We start from the raw sequence: 15,581 nt of genomic DNA on the forward strand, positions 1-15,581 counted from the left end.
CCATATGAACTTTGGGACTAGAATGGGTTATTTGCAAATTCTGATGAAGGTCATTTAAAGTGTGAGCTGAAAGTCTTAGTGGGCATAGTTTTCCAGGACCTATACTAATGTAAGGTAGCAGGTATCTACTGAAATAGTTGGGGTGTGTAAGTTGGTTGGTATACCACAGTTATATTTTTTTTTATTTTTAAAATGGCTTAAATAAGTTTTTAGCCGATCTGAACCTCTTCACTTCTGCGCCAACAAACAAAGCCCAACCTTCTGTGTTATCTTGCACTGTGGTGAGGTGGCATTGTTAATGCCCGTATTGCATCCATTGAATGAGGACCGCAACCTGCCAAAAATGTAATTTGCATGTAATGCAAGGGAATAATATATTCATTAAACAAACCGCTTTAGCATGGTAACTGAACGCTCACTTAAGCGTTAATTAATGTTCCAAGTTATGGTGAAATAACGTATCCAAGTTGTGATCTATTGACTTCATGAGTTTGATATGAATTCTACAAGTTTCAAATAAGTTAAATGTTGAGTTTGAAGGCTTATAACATGAATCTATGATTTGAATAGAAATGTTGGGACTATTGGTGCCTTTTTCAAACTTTATGGTTATGGACCAATGTTGCCAAATGTGAAAATACTAGTCAGAGTAAAGGTACGAAATGTCAGGTCCATTTTTTGTACAATTATGTGACAGTCGAGACAAAGCTACTAAATTATTACGTACTTGGCACCAGATAAGAGTACACTGATAATATATTTTACTTCATGACCGACCATTACCTAATGCTTTATGCTTTTATAAAACTCTACTCATCTACTATACTACCAATCTTAGTAATTGCATTTTCTCATATCACATTGTAGAAATAGGGAAAATTGATAGTGGGATCTTCACAAGGTGATTTAAAGATCCTGTTAAAACAATTTCACCAAAGCTGAAGTCATCAAGAGCCTGTGTGACATTGACCGTGATGAGCAAATCTTGGGTTCCTTGTGGAGCTATTCTAAACCAAGATGGCTCAATATCAACCGCTACTCCTTTTGGTGGCAACACTGCACTTAGATACGTCTCTGCTTTGCTTGCGACATTCGTGACTGTCCGATGTACTATTCGCGATCCAGTAAGGGATGTTATCGTAATCGAAGGCAAATTTAGGTCCGTTGGATTGCCGAATAACTGACCACAAATTCCTCCTGTTGCAGTTTTGACTATTGTGGAATCAATGTTTGGCAAAGAACACAGGAAACTGATGTAATCCTCGTACCCTGAATTTAGAATATGTCACGTTATCGTCTTTTGATTTAGCAATTGGGCGTTATAATAAAAAGGAAACATAAACTTGTTGATTTTGTCGATTCAAAATGTTTTAAGATCTGGTCACCTATTAATGGGATTGTGGACAAGGAGTGGGAGAAGAAAAGGTTGCTAGAAATATATAGCTTACAAGTTCTTCTAATATTATTGCCTGATTTAGTAGTAAATTAGAATGAGGAATCTCACGTAGAAAATTGACCTTTTTACTTTTACATATTACTTTTCCCTCCGTCCCAATTTATGTAAAGGTGTGTGACTGAACACATAATTTAAGAACGAAAGGAAGACTTTTGAAACTTATGGTGTAAAATAAGTGTGCTATGAATATTTGTGTGGCTATGAATCATCTCATTAAGCGTAAAATGAGAAGTTTAAAATCAAATTGTTTTTAAATATAGAGAGCTATCATTCTTTTCTTTTTGGACCGACTAAAAAGAAATAAGCTTCGCATAAATTGGAACGGAGGGAATACTAGATATAGTGAGTAGACATGAACTTCATATAGAAATGAATAGAAGAGTTGAAAAGAATTATACCTGCTGCAAAGACAAGACCAGGGTCGATTGCACGAGAGGGATTGACAAGGCCAGCACCAAAACCAAAAGGAGCAGAAGTGTACAAGCTATAAAGATCAAACCCTTGAGCCATTATGGGGTCTCCAAGATTGTCATAAGTGCTGGCTGTGGTTGATATTGCTGAAGCTATCATTGATGGTGTCCATGATGGATTGTATTGCTTTATTAGTGCAGCTACCCCAGCAATATGAGGTGTTGCCATGCTTGTACCAGACATTAGAGCAAAATTATGTCCTACACACACACATACAATTGGGTACTAATTGGCATCTGTATATTATAAGAGCTGGAAGGTTATTAAGTTAGTAGAAGAGGTAACATAGGAAAGATCACTACCAAAGGTTGTGATCTAAGGTGGACTCAAGATTTGAAGTTTATGGGTTCTGAATTTACTGCCGAACTCATAGCTCATCTTAGTTATTGGGGATTAAATATTTATATACATATTTAATAGATTTCTTGATACAAATATAGGATCTAAGCAAAAGTTATAGGATTCATCCGAACCCGTAGCTGATAATGCTCTAGCTCCGACTCTGGTTGTGGTGGGGTTGTAAGTACCCATCCTTAGATGAAGTCGACTTTGGTATGGAGTGCTTTAATCCCAAAGTGGGACACCCCGAGTGAATTCCAATTGGCCCCAACCCCAACGCGGATAGAGGACACAGGATGGAAAAGAAAAAAGAAAAAAACGGAGGAAAAGATCAAAGTAGCAACAGTTGGAAGTCTTATTATTATAGGTTGTTGTTGGTTTTTTGTTTTATTAACTTTATACTAGAAGGACTAAACTAGTTATGAAAATTTTGCTTTTAAAATTAGTAAAACTATAGGAAATAGAGACGTACCAGATAGAATGAGATTTGAAACACTCATGGGACTCCAAGCTGCCCAAATTTGGTGTCCAGGAGCCAAAATATCAGGTTTAAGTACATCAGTAGGATTTTTTCTCTGATCAATGTAATCAGGTCCCCTTGATGAAAATCTACTGACTATAGGAGCTCTTCCCTTGTAAGAAGCATTTCTTCCTTCGCTTATTGCTGCTCTACCACCATATCTTACCACAAATCCTTTCTTGTCCCTTACAGTTTCTTTTTCATAGTACTGCAATATATTCTGCAAGTAAAAAATAACATCCATGAAGGTTTAATTGAAAATGCAGTTTGATATTAGAGATTGTTTGCTCAAAGTGTCGAAATCAACTTATTGTACTTCTTAGCAAAAGTGTTTTTGAAAAAATATTTTAAGAGAGTAGTAGTTTGTGTTGGCTAAATCATTTAAGAAGTGCTTTTGTCAGTAGTTTGTGTTTGGCCAATATTTTCAAAAGGTGCTTTTAAATGTCATATTGTGAAAAATGGAGTTACTACTAATTAATTTGGTAGAAATGAATTTTTGATATGAGTAACTTTGTCCTAAAAGAATTAAAAACACCTATTTTGGGAGAAATTATTTTTTTCAGCTTCTACTTGAAAGCTTGAAATACAGCTTTCGTTACTGCTTTAAGAACACTTATTTCTTCATAAAAATTTGGCCGAACACCTTCATTCTCTCAATTCATGCTTCAAAATCATTCTGAAAGAAGGTAAGTAGAGTATATACATATAAACTAGAGGAAATTTATGCTGTAGTAGTAATTAATAAGCCCAAAAAAGAAGAAAAGACTTATATATATAATGATGAGGTAAATCTACTTGTTTTGTTAGAGACCTTTGTCTCAGCAGTTGCTGGTATCATTATGCCAGGAGTAGCGAAAGGAATTGGCTCGGCTATGAAATCTCCGTAAGTTGGATTTGCAACAAAAACAAATGCTCTGAATCGAAGAAGGCTGGCTGTATCTATGATAGCTGTAAGAGTAGAAGTCCCATTGTAGAAACCAGCTGAAAATGTGCAAATGACAACACTACCTTCCACGACAAAAGGGTCAAATGCCTCTGGATATTGGCATTCCTCGGCCCCATTATTTGCAGTTCTTGAAAATGTGGTATTTATCTTAATCGCATCCTTAGCCAAAACCAGCTCATTATACTGAATCATTCCATCTCCTGATGTCGGTCCTATAAAAATATATAATTCAGTATAAAGTAAGGTCAAAAGATAATAGAAGCTGTAACGACCCTGATCCAACTGTTAAGGTATTATCCGCTTTGGATCTAGGTCCGGACGGATGTGTCCCTTGACTTTTAGCCCAAGAGGCGCCTTTTGGGTTAAGGCTATTTGAAAAACCTTTTTACACAAAAGTAAGATTTATGTAACAAAACTAACCTGATAGTCCTACACCCCCAATTTTGAGACCGTTACCAAGAATAAGAGTGGCAGAATAGGTTCTATCAGTGTCACAAGCAGCAACACCCACAGCCCATGGACTATAAGAGATGATACTGTAAGGAGAAGGACCCTCGTTCCCAGCTGCTTGAACAATAAACGTTCCAGCTTTATGCGCAGCTAACATGAAAATCTCAAACAGGCTCAAGAAAGTGAGTGTGCCTTCTGGTGGTTCATCTGGTCCGACTGACAGACTCAAGATATCTACTCCATCTAATACTGCCTGCAAATTAATGTGTCAAATTCATTCAACGTGTGCATATTAGAAGAATGGAAGGTGTGAGCTGGGGTATGTATGCGTAGACAACGAAATTTAGCGGATTTGAAATAGGATTCTACAAGATGAGTTCAATCCATCTTCAACCCTAGCTCACACCTATATAAAGGGGCACATATTCACTAAGGAAGGCATATCTCATGGGTATTCACAAAGAGATCAAGGCATCAAATACTGCCGTTATCAAACTGCTAGGCATACTTCGAGATCAAATACATCACAAGGAGGTCTTCCTACGTTCAAGAAAGACGTTACTAACGGTCCTCAAATTATGGAGAAAATCTAGGGGAAAAGAATCAGGGGAATAAACAGATGTGTACCCGCGATATTCATCAATATATCTCTATTTCAACATATTTTGTTTGTGATTTGCAGTCAATTTTTATCACTTAAAATTTTTGTTGCAAATAAATTGGCGAGCCCAGTGGGACCACATCTTCCCTTCATCTCTTCTCTCACAAATCAAATCTGCAAAATCTGGAGTCACAAAACCACCAAGATGGAAGCTCCATAATATGGTATTTCAAGTCTCGTCTTGAGTTCGGCAAGTCTACACTTCGACAAGCCTTGAAGTAAGGGGCATTCGTAGACAACAAAATTTTAGCAGATTTGAAATAGGACTCTACAAGATGAGTTCAATCCATCTTCAAGCTCTAAGGTCGGTTAGGGTTTCTTGGAGGCTACTCTATCCTAAACCCTAGCTCACACCTATATAAAGGGACACATATTCCCTAAGAAAGGCATCTCAAATATCCCATAAACTCATGAGTATTCACAAAGAGATCAAGGCATCAAATACTGCCTTTATCAAACTGCTAGGCGTACTTGGAGATCAAATACATCACAAGTAGGTCTTCCTACGTTCGAGATAGACGCTACTAAAGACCCTTGAATTATGAAGAAATATCAGGAGAGAAGAAGCAGGGGAATAAATAGATATGTACCCGCAATATTCATCAATAAAATCTCTATTTCAACATATTTTGTTTGTGATTTGCAGTCAATTTCTATCACTTAAAATTTGTTGCAAACAATATGTGCTAATTGTAAAACAATACTTACTAATTACTTTCTTTTTGAATAATGCTGATGTTCGAATCAACTTGCATGCATTTCAACTATATTAAAAAATAATTACTGATAGAATAGCAGCAGAATTGCAAAGGCAAACTGACTAATACGTTTAAATGTGGAAACGATCCTACCATTTAAATTGAGTATTTTTTTCTTTTTTGAGTCATGTTTTGATCATGTTTATAAGTTGTTAATACTATTTATAACTTATTGGCATGTTGGGTTGAGACTTGAGGGATACGAGCATGTTTGGGATTAGTTTTGAGCTGAGGTACTGCACTAATAATTTTTCGGTGATTATGTAATCACGATCGTGAGACTGGAGGAAGCGGCTTAAGGGTCTTTGCCTATAGATTGATTGCCACAAAGGTTGAATGGGCTAAATCGATTGACTTCCATAATAGTGAAAGGAGTTGGTCATGATCGCTAAGAAGGCTTTTTCGTCCCAATTTCAAAATCGCGAGGATTTATCCTATAGATTTGGGTTGTGGCAAGGATACATATGATTATCCAGAGTGCTTATGATCAACGCTAATAACTATTTCTCAGTTCCAAACAAGTTTGGATAAAAAGTTACAAAGTGTAAGTAATACATACTTGATCAATTGCCGCTAATACATCTGAAAGAGTTCCTATGGTTGGATAAACAGCTTTATAAACTGCAATCCTGTTTGTCATAAGCAATTCCACAACAATCCTTCAGAAACCATCTATATATAGTCCTTTCAGAATCATTTGTTGTGCCTATGTGTATGTGTGTATTTTTCTAAATATGTGTGTGATATTACCTTGCTCGTGGCGCCATTCCAGTTGCTCGTCCATAGTACAAGCCATTCACCACTACCGGCACTCCAAAATTTCCTGCCGCAGTTGAAGCGACATGACTGTAAAGTAAAAAGTAGTTATAAAAAAGATATAGGGTAACAGAAACTTAAAGGCAAAATCTTACTCTCGTATGTCTCAAGCTAACGTTTTCATTACCTTCTATTTTCTGGTTTCTCAAGGAATATGTTTTCTTAATTATTATTTTTGGTAGACTATATTTAAAAATTTGTTAGGTTCATGTCATATAGGAGGCATAACTCGCATAAATCAGTCCAGTTTCCTCTCAAATTGAAACATGGGAAATAACTATTTAAGATCAAAGTCATCATCCAAGTAACCTGATCAGTGATTCTGTACAAGGATATTGTTTCCGGCTCTAGTTTCCCCTATTGCATTAGTAATGCTCTAATAGATCCTTTGTGAATTTTGATGTCATAAGAATTGCCAAATTTCTTCCACAAGTGAGCTAATTCACCCTCCACAAATAAGTGCTTCATATTTTCCTCCCTGTAGGTTCTGCAGCAGTTGCATTTAGAGGGGCCATGCAATCCAAACTTTTTGGTTTTATCATCAGTGGCTAATCATCCTTTTACTAGTTTCATCATAAAGAAAGAATCTTTACAAGAAAGTTTTGGATGCCATATTTTTTGAGAAGTAATAGTGTATGCTATAGGTTTCCTAAGAGTTTACCATGCAAACTTGCATGTAAACTTTCCACTGGGGTCTGCAGTCCAAGTGACACAGTCCTGCTGACCCCTATGAATTTGTATTTGAGTTATATTACTGACCAGGGTGGGAGGAATAATAAGCCTAAGATCATTCTCTTTCCTTTTACCCTCTCCAATGTAATTATCCACTTTAGTATTCTTGGATTTAACTCCTAGTTGCATCTGTTTGGCCGGTTCCCCAGTCCTATCTCGTTTGACTCTGATGAAGTTGCTGAGTCATAGTTTGACTCTTCTACCTCTTGATCTGTGTCATGTTTTGATACTGTTTCAATTATGTTGTTCTCTTTGTCATGATCAAATTGTTTTTAGTTCCTCGTCCATTTTGTGCTTTTCATTTTGATAATTGCTCCTCTACTCTTTTGATTTTGATTCACTCATATTGTGGTCCTCACTTTGTTCAGTGTTCTCTTTTGCTTCTTCTTCCTTTTGGGAATTTTTATCTAAGAGGTTGTCCTTCTGCCTTTATTTTTCTTGTCTCTTTGTCGTTTTCTAATGAGTCTTAGCCTTGTTCTTATCCTGAGTGATTGTGTTGCTCTTGCCAACTTAGTACTTGTTTGATTTGCTACTGATTTGTTCCTGCTCATGTTAATTGTTTTGTTTTGTTTCCTTCAAGCTAGGCTAAATCTGATTCTTGTAAGTACTGTTCTTCTTCATTTTGGTCTTTCTTTTCTCTATGACTTCATGCTCCTCTTTGTTCTCATGCATTTCCTGATTTTCTTTAATGATTCCATTTGCACTTTTTTCTTCTTTGTATCCACTGTCTCTTTGTTTCCCTTTTTGTTGTAGTTTTTCTTTTATCCTACTTCATCTGATCCAGTTATGGGTGCTCCATCCTTTGTTTCTTGTCATGCCTCTTTTGGTTGATGTTATTTAGTAGTAACAAGGTTGTACTTTTTCTTTTTATTGATCACTCTTCACATTTTATTGATGGTTGGTGTATGTTGTTGTTGTATCAAACTGGTTTCTGTGAGATCATCACTGGTTTCATTTGCGGTTTTGAATTAACTTTCTGTTTGTTTCCTCTCCCTTTTCAGCTGACTGTTGTGAATCCATCTTCTGTGTTATTGCGTTCTTTATTCTGCTTGTTCTCTCGTTTCTAAGCCTTGATTCTTTTATCCCTTGCTTTGTTTCTACATACAAATCTCGTATGGCATTGTAGCTAGTAGTATAAATAGTAATCAAGGGTATCCTCATACTCAATATTTTCTGTCCCGCCAATCAATTAAATCCTAGCCAAATTTGATCTAATTTTGGCTTAAGCAAATATATTTCTACTTTCATCTTCACGACATTTCCCTAGATTGGAGTATGTGGCTAAATCAGGTGCCACAACAGTACCAAAAACATTCAACATTCTGAATACGACATCCCATCTGAATAAGTGTCATGGTAATTGATGGATAATAGGTGTCTCTTCCTCAATTTTAAAGCCAGTGCTCCACTTAATAACTTTCATAGTAGAGTCACTGATATGATAGTTTTTTAGAAAGGATATAGTTGTAGTCGCCTTCATTGGAAAAATTCAGATAAACATGTTTGCTATTAAAATAGGCAACTTTGAGTGGTTCCTTAAGGTGATATCTAGTAGCAAATACCTTCCTAATTTCGTCTATAGAAGGTTTGCCTTTCGATGAATTTCCAACTAAGGTTAATTTACACTCCTCCTCACCTATGTTTACTAAAATAATTTTGAGAAAATATACAACCGGCTCATCAAGATGAATCCTATGTTTGATCTCAACCAATGTGATGCTTTTAGAAGCTTAAGCAAATTTGACTCCCACGACAATAGAAAACATCGGTTTTGATATTGTTTGCTTATTGGCTTTTTGTTTCCTGATTAAGAAGGCTTGTTTTCATATGGATTTTCTTTGATATTAGTAGTTTCTTAGTCTGCTTCTTGATGGGGTTTTTATCTCCAGTTTTATCGAAGTTAGTTCAAACTTTGGGGTAAGCATCTTTCAAGTTAGTAAGAGGCTGGACCTGTTCCGGTTGTTTGTCCTCTGTTTGTTGTCGATCTTATTGTGTTCTTGAGCATTTTTTGTTATTTCCTCATCCTCGGATTGTTCTGGTGATGAGTTTGTAAGATCTTCATTCGATAAAAGGGATACGTGTTCAATTTGTCCCGCATAGTCGATCTCCACCATTGAAATTGAGGTTTGTTGGTGGTGATTTTTGCAAGATTTTTATAGTTAGTGGCAGTCATGATTGGGATGTTTTTATGACTATGGGTGGAGATTGGAGTAATGGTTTTTTTTTTATTAGGCGTGTCAGGGGGCACGGGTGGTTGCTGTTGCCCGAAGAGGTCAATTGATAAGTTAGCTAGTTGTTAGAGAGGAGACAGATAAAACATGACCTAATTAGAAGAGAATGTAACTTTAGTCATAATTTGAACTTTAATTAGGTATTCTTACATTGTACTTTGCATGTCATGGTTTTCTAAAACTTATTCAATCATTTAGCGGAGTTCGTCGATGAAACTTACTGAGTACCAACATACGCAAACTTCATCCACTTCTTGTTTTGATCTTTTTCATAGACAAGTGATCCCCGAGACGAGCAGACGAGCTAGTGACCTCATATTGCTGCAACTCCTTTAAAGTGAACCCCACCATGATTGTCTTGCAATGGTCTTTATTTTTATGTTTGAACTTTGTTTAACTGGGCTATGTCCCAAGTTCAGTCTTTTGCTTTTGTATATCGCTAGAGGCTCCATAGACATTGTGGGAAGTATAGAATTTATACGAGTAATGATGTATGATTTGATCCCTTGTCGGGACATGATCTATATAATTGAGGTTGTGGATAATTTTAGGTCTTGATATACATGACTTGGTGTTATTGGTATATTTTATCATGACTATTGTTGAGGCGGTGGTGCTATGAAGTGCACATCGCATAGGTTATGAGACAGAGTTAAGAATTTGTTTGACAGGGAATCTGCTGTCAAATGCCTCAGGCGACCTTTTAGTTTTGGAGCATGAAACTTATAGATACTTTCACATTATCTATTACGTATTTCACTTTTACGTCCAATTTGTCCATTTTTATTGATAAAATTTGGCACTTAATAAATAGAGTATATGTTTAACACAAATTTCTCCCGAGTAAAAGAAAACAGAGATGTTTAACTATAGCATGACCGAGAAGTATTAGAATTATACCCATAACTATGTTAAGTGGTATAAGTTAACTTCTAAAGTTTAAAGTTAACTTCTAAAGTTTAAGCGACCAGTTTGTAGAGTATTAGATAAATACTAAGCAAATATTGAAATAAGTATATGTACTATTTGAGTTTTATCTAAAACAAAGTGTTGGATTGAGAATTAGACAAGTATGACAATCAGAATTAACTAGGTAAAAGAAATTTAAGTACATCTTAAAATGCATTTTACCTGCCATGTCCAACAGCATCAAAGGGTGAGAGTATATCCACAGAATCATTAAGTTTTGCAATAGTTTGAGCTCCAGCTGAGAAAAACCTAGCAGATACTATCTTACCATTGCATGAAGTCTGAGGAAACATAGGACCTTCTTCACAAGCTCCAGAAAAATGTTGAAAATTATGTGTTGAATTTGTAGTAGTGAAACTGTAAGGATTATCAATTGTGGGATCATAAGCAAAACTAGGGTGCTCTGGATTAATGCCAGAATCAACAAAACCAATCACAATTCCTTCACCGGCGTTTTTATCTCCTCTTTCTTGAGCCCATACTGTAGGTATTCCCAGAAACTGTGGAGTGTAAGTAGTCATTAATTTAACCCTCTTGTCTTCCTCTAATAACTTCACTCTAGGAGCATTCATCAGGTTTTGAATCTGAAATGGTTGAATATTACAAATGAGAAAACTCACAATAATTTTTTTTGTTATAGTGATTAGTCTGGTAAATATCACACTACTAGAAACAGAGATTTTTTCCCATCGACATTCAATGCGAAATTTATATTATAAAAAATGATTTTCCAACTTCATTCTCATTGAACCAGCTCACTGGGAAAAAATATGGTGGGAAATAGGTTCCCATTGAAACACTAAAAAACTTTTTGATTTTTCCGTGTGAAAACAATACTATTTAGACTTTTCCCACCAACGTTCAATGGAAATAGCCACTAAACATTTCTCAGTGGAAAATTTCAGTGAGAATAAATAGTGATTTTTTTAGTAGTGTCAATGGAGTTGGTCAAACGTTGCTAGTATTACTATTAAAAATTAATAGTACTCTAAAGTTCAAAGAAACATATACTATCAAATACTTGTGGAAAATTTATTAACATTGGTAATTGATTTACACTTTCTTTGGTGCAATATGATATATAGTACTTAGCAAATAAGTGAAGATCATGTAGAGGTAGATAATTAATAGTTTGAAGGTGAGAAATACCTGAGATGGAGTAGTGTGAACTGCAACACCATTTACGATGTGTTTGAAGCTGTAAATCTTGTTATAGCTCCCTGTCTCCAAATTACTTTGTAGAAACTCATCATGAGATTTTATCAACTGATTTGCATAAGCCTTGGCTGCTTCGCTAAATATTAAAAACAAATTCTTACTCATGAGATGCTTCTAATGTTATATATAAAAATAAAAAATAAATAAAAAAAACATTTTACGTGACACAAAAAAGATACTACACACATGAAGAATTTCAGGACACAGTACTGTTAGGTAGAGGGATACTTGTGTCACATAATTTAATACATTGATGATGGCCTAAAGTCTGACTAAAACTTTAGATTATTATCACTTCCTCACTTATGACTCATCTAGCTAGGAAGCAATTATTATTTTTTTGTTTCCAAAAATATTTGTAAACTCTTACACACCTCAATTCTCAAATTGAAAAGAGTGCTTAAATTTTGACAATACCTTTTTGAATACAGCTTGTTGCCTTTTTCTGAAAATATTTTAACCTGACGAAAAGCAACAGGATCACCCTCCATTAGAACCAAATATATTTTTCTATCTTCGCCATTGCATGAAACAAGAACTACAAAGAGAAGTAGCAAGTTTTTGAGGACTAAAATCATGGCTAACACAACTATGAGAGGACAAAAAAAAAAGAGTTTAAGTGAAGGTTTCATACCATTTGAAACATTGAAGTTCAATAAAAAGCACCTTTACTGAAAAGCATAAACATTCTTCTTGTGAATAAAGTCAAGCTTTCCAAGAGCAAAACCAGCTCCTTTTTAGAATTAACCGTTACGTTTGTTTTGTTTCCCTTTTTTGTCTTGTTTCACATCCAGATATTTGGTTAATCTACAATGCAAGAGTAATTTAAATTATGCCATGTCAAATTACAACATATATAATAATAGAACTATAGAGGCGACCAATACGATTTATAAAAGTGTTTAGTTGACCAAAAAAAAAAAAACCTACAACATCAGCGGTCCAAAATTAATTAATTTATTCTCCCCAATTTTCCCTTTATTTTTAGGGTTTAAATATTTCTTTTATGTTTACTTTACTATGTAACTTTTTTACTTCATTTTAATGAACTTTAGTTTTGAGGAAATTAAATCACAAAAGATAATTGCATATATCTTTTTAGGATTTCATGACATTACAAAGAATCTTGAGCTTTATTTTAATTAGCCTTGTATTTGTTATGTAGGAAAAATTAGTAATTCTTTTAAGGAAAAAGAAAAAGAAAGGAGAAGAAAGAAAAAGAAATAAAAACAAGAACAAAATTATCGTCATGGGCTATCTCAATTTATTTTCCTTCCTATTCTTTATGCAGTTATAAAATGGAAAATTTACTGGACATAACTACCTCTAAGACTTATTTATTAATAATAGCTACCTTTTATTTTATTTATTTTTAATAGCTTAAATTAATTTCAAAATTACCAGTTGTAACTGATCTACAAGCGTCTCTGTATTTCCCCTAAACGTACGGCCCATGTTCCCCAATAACTCCCAATCTCTTCTCTTTTCAAATTAATTTCTCTCCCATCTTCAATATTTTCAATTGTATTATACACCCATTATCTATCATTATTATTAGCACGATTCCATTGTTATATCCCGTATTTTTATACGTCGAGTTATTCGCAAGAGAATCGACTCAAGTTAAAGACGGGATCATTTTCGGGTACGAAACAGAAAAATCTTTAATTTCCGGTCTCTATTAGAAAATGAATTGTTTATGAATTTTACTTAGTGTAAAAATATTAATGGAAAGTTGGGATTAATTTACCATGATTAGATTATTAAGTGGGGATTAAAATTTAATTATTCATTAAACAAGTCACTAGTGCACTAAGTGGGCCCCACCAAGACATGTGGCCAAATTTAATTGGCTCAAGCCTTGAGTGGGACACTTGTCACTCTTAGGGGCTGCCTATATAAGGAAAAAACTGCTGAATAAGAATTCATTTTCCATCTTCAACAAAGTAGTAAAAACCCTAGAGATAGAGAGGGAGTGCACGACTATGGTGGAAAAAAATTCAAGTTCATCAAGCTTGATTCAAATTAATTTTCCATGGTGTTTTAAATCAAATGGAGGTCTATGGGAACGTGAATTTGGTCCTTGAGAGCAGCAAGAGTGGTCTTTAATTGAAGCCATTAAATTCAGCAAATTAAGGAGCCAATTTGCTAAGGTAAGAGTTGATCATTTTCTATATGTTTTAGGATGAATTTGCATGTGTTGTGGATGGTTTGAACGTGTTATGGTGAGTAGAAATGAAAGAAAATCATGAAATTATGTATCTTGATGTTGAAGCATGGTTGAAGCCACGAAATTATGTATCTTGATGTTGAAACATAGTTGTAACTTGGTAACACGAATTGTACGAATGTTGGAATGTTGTTGAAATGTTGTTGAATGCCATAGGGGCTGTTTCTAATTGAAATTTGCTGGACTGATTTGAATTAATATTTTGGCTGTTGTGATCATGGATTATGTGATGAGAATGAAGGAATTTAATGGTTAGAGTTGGAGTTAAAATTGTTGTGGGTTGTTGTAAGAATTATAGAGATAATAATGTGGTTTACTTGCGTATGAATAGATGATGTGGTGTCGTGTGACTGCTGTTGTATTTCCTTGAAATTTGCTGAAAAGATTGCATGAAATAAGGCATAAGAAGTGTATATGGGCTGCTTGGTGTATTGTAGGTGTTCGTTAGAATTTCGGGCATCGTTATGTTGTTGTTGTGGGCTGTTTTGATAAGGTTTTTGGTGGAAAATCTCATATGATTATATGGCTATTTGAGGTTGTCATTGTTATGGTTAAATTGTAGTTAGGGGCTGTTCTTGAGGAATTGGAAAACTAAGGATAGTTAAGAATTGTATTGTGACGTTATAATGGATGGGGCTGTTTTAGAACTTGTTGTAATGTTACGATAGTTTTCTTGCATATAGAGGTTGATGTTGTTGATGTGTTGTTGCTGATGTGAATCATCAAACTTGGAGGAAAGAAGCGTATAAAATATCGTATGCGAAGTGTGTCGATCTGCTTGGTATATTCTTAGATGTTCGTGAGATTATCGGTCATTGTTATGTGGTAACTAAGGGCTGTTTTGGGGCTGTTTTGTAATGAATTTCGTGGCTGTTTTGTGATGAATTTCACGGCTATTTTGTGATGAATTTTGTGGCTGTTTTGGGGCTGCTTGTTATAAATTTCGTGGCTGTTTTGTAGTGACATTTTGGGGGCTGTTTGTTGTAATTTTCGTGGCTGCTCTTGTTGAGTCGAAATGCAGGGATTATAGTTATGATTATGTACAATATATGTAGTATATTTGCTGGAGTATGGGCTGTTCTTGATGGCTGGTCTAACATTGTTAAAGGGGCAGGATAAACATAAGGAATTAGTGTATTAATCACTTTGTTGCTGTGGTTGTTGTACTCCATGGATGTAAAGAGAAAGAATGATAGCAATGGTGTATGTAGTGCATATGGGGCTGATTTTGTTATGTCCTTGAGTTGTGTCTTGTTATTGATGTTGTTGACCTCGTATGTGAGTTGTGGATGTATGCAAGTAGTGGAAGTGCTGCCCACTTGTTTTTATACAAGAACGAGTTATCGTTTACTAGCAACCACCAATTTGACGGACATGCTACCATTGTTATAGGTTGAAGTGCCAATCGAGACGAGTTTAAATTATTGAATTGGTACAGACGACAAACGGTATGTAAAGCCTACCTTTCTTTCTTTTGGCATGACCTTTATGAAATGAACAAATAACGTATATGTATGCTTCTAAAGAAAATCCTATTCTTAGGGCCACTAGGATGGCTAATATCTTTGACTTCCATAAGCTATTCCATATGGTTTGATACGTATTTATGATGTTCGAAGATTCTAGTTGTTATGTTTCCGAATGTTGTTCGAAAGAGAATCGATATGACTAAAGTCTTTTATGAATATTTTGATACGTAGATATGGTCCTAAAGTCTCTATTTGATTTGACCCATAATGTTATTTGAAAGTTCCCCTAATATGAATGTCACCTGAATTTCCGAA

General features: G+C 35.1%; 1 protein-coding gene across 1 annotated transcript; it reads right to left on the reverse strand.

The window, feature by feature from the left end:
- Window positions 1-630: 630 nt before the first annotated feature.
- Window positions 631-12,202, reverse strand: LOC132637583 (subtilisin-like protease SBT2.4). The gene is made up of 10 exons (XM_060354654.1): window positions 11,985-12,202; window positions 11,499-11,643; window positions 10,512-10,933; window positions 6,352-6,447; window positions 6,161-6,230; window positions 4,153-4,435; window positions 3,598-3,944; window positions 2,739-3,006; window positions 1,855-2,127; window positions 631-1,269 (listed from the first exon to the last, which is right to left on the reverse strand). The coding sequence occupies exons 1-10, from the start codon at window positions 12,197-12,199 to the stop codon at window positions 857-859; spliced, it is 2,532 nt and encodes an 843-aa protein (XP_060210637.1). The 5' UTR covers window positions 12,200-12,202; the 3' UTR covers window positions 631-856.
- Window positions 12,203-15,581: the final 3,379 nt, after the last annotated feature.

This window comes from Lycium barbarum, chromosome 1 (assembly GCF_019175385.1).
Source record: "Lycium barbarum isolate Lr01 chromosome 1, ASM1917538v2, whole genome shotgun sequence".
Lineage (NCBI taxonomy): Eukaryota > Viridiplantae > Streptophyta > Magnoliopsida > Solanales > Solanaceae > Lycium > Lycium barbarum.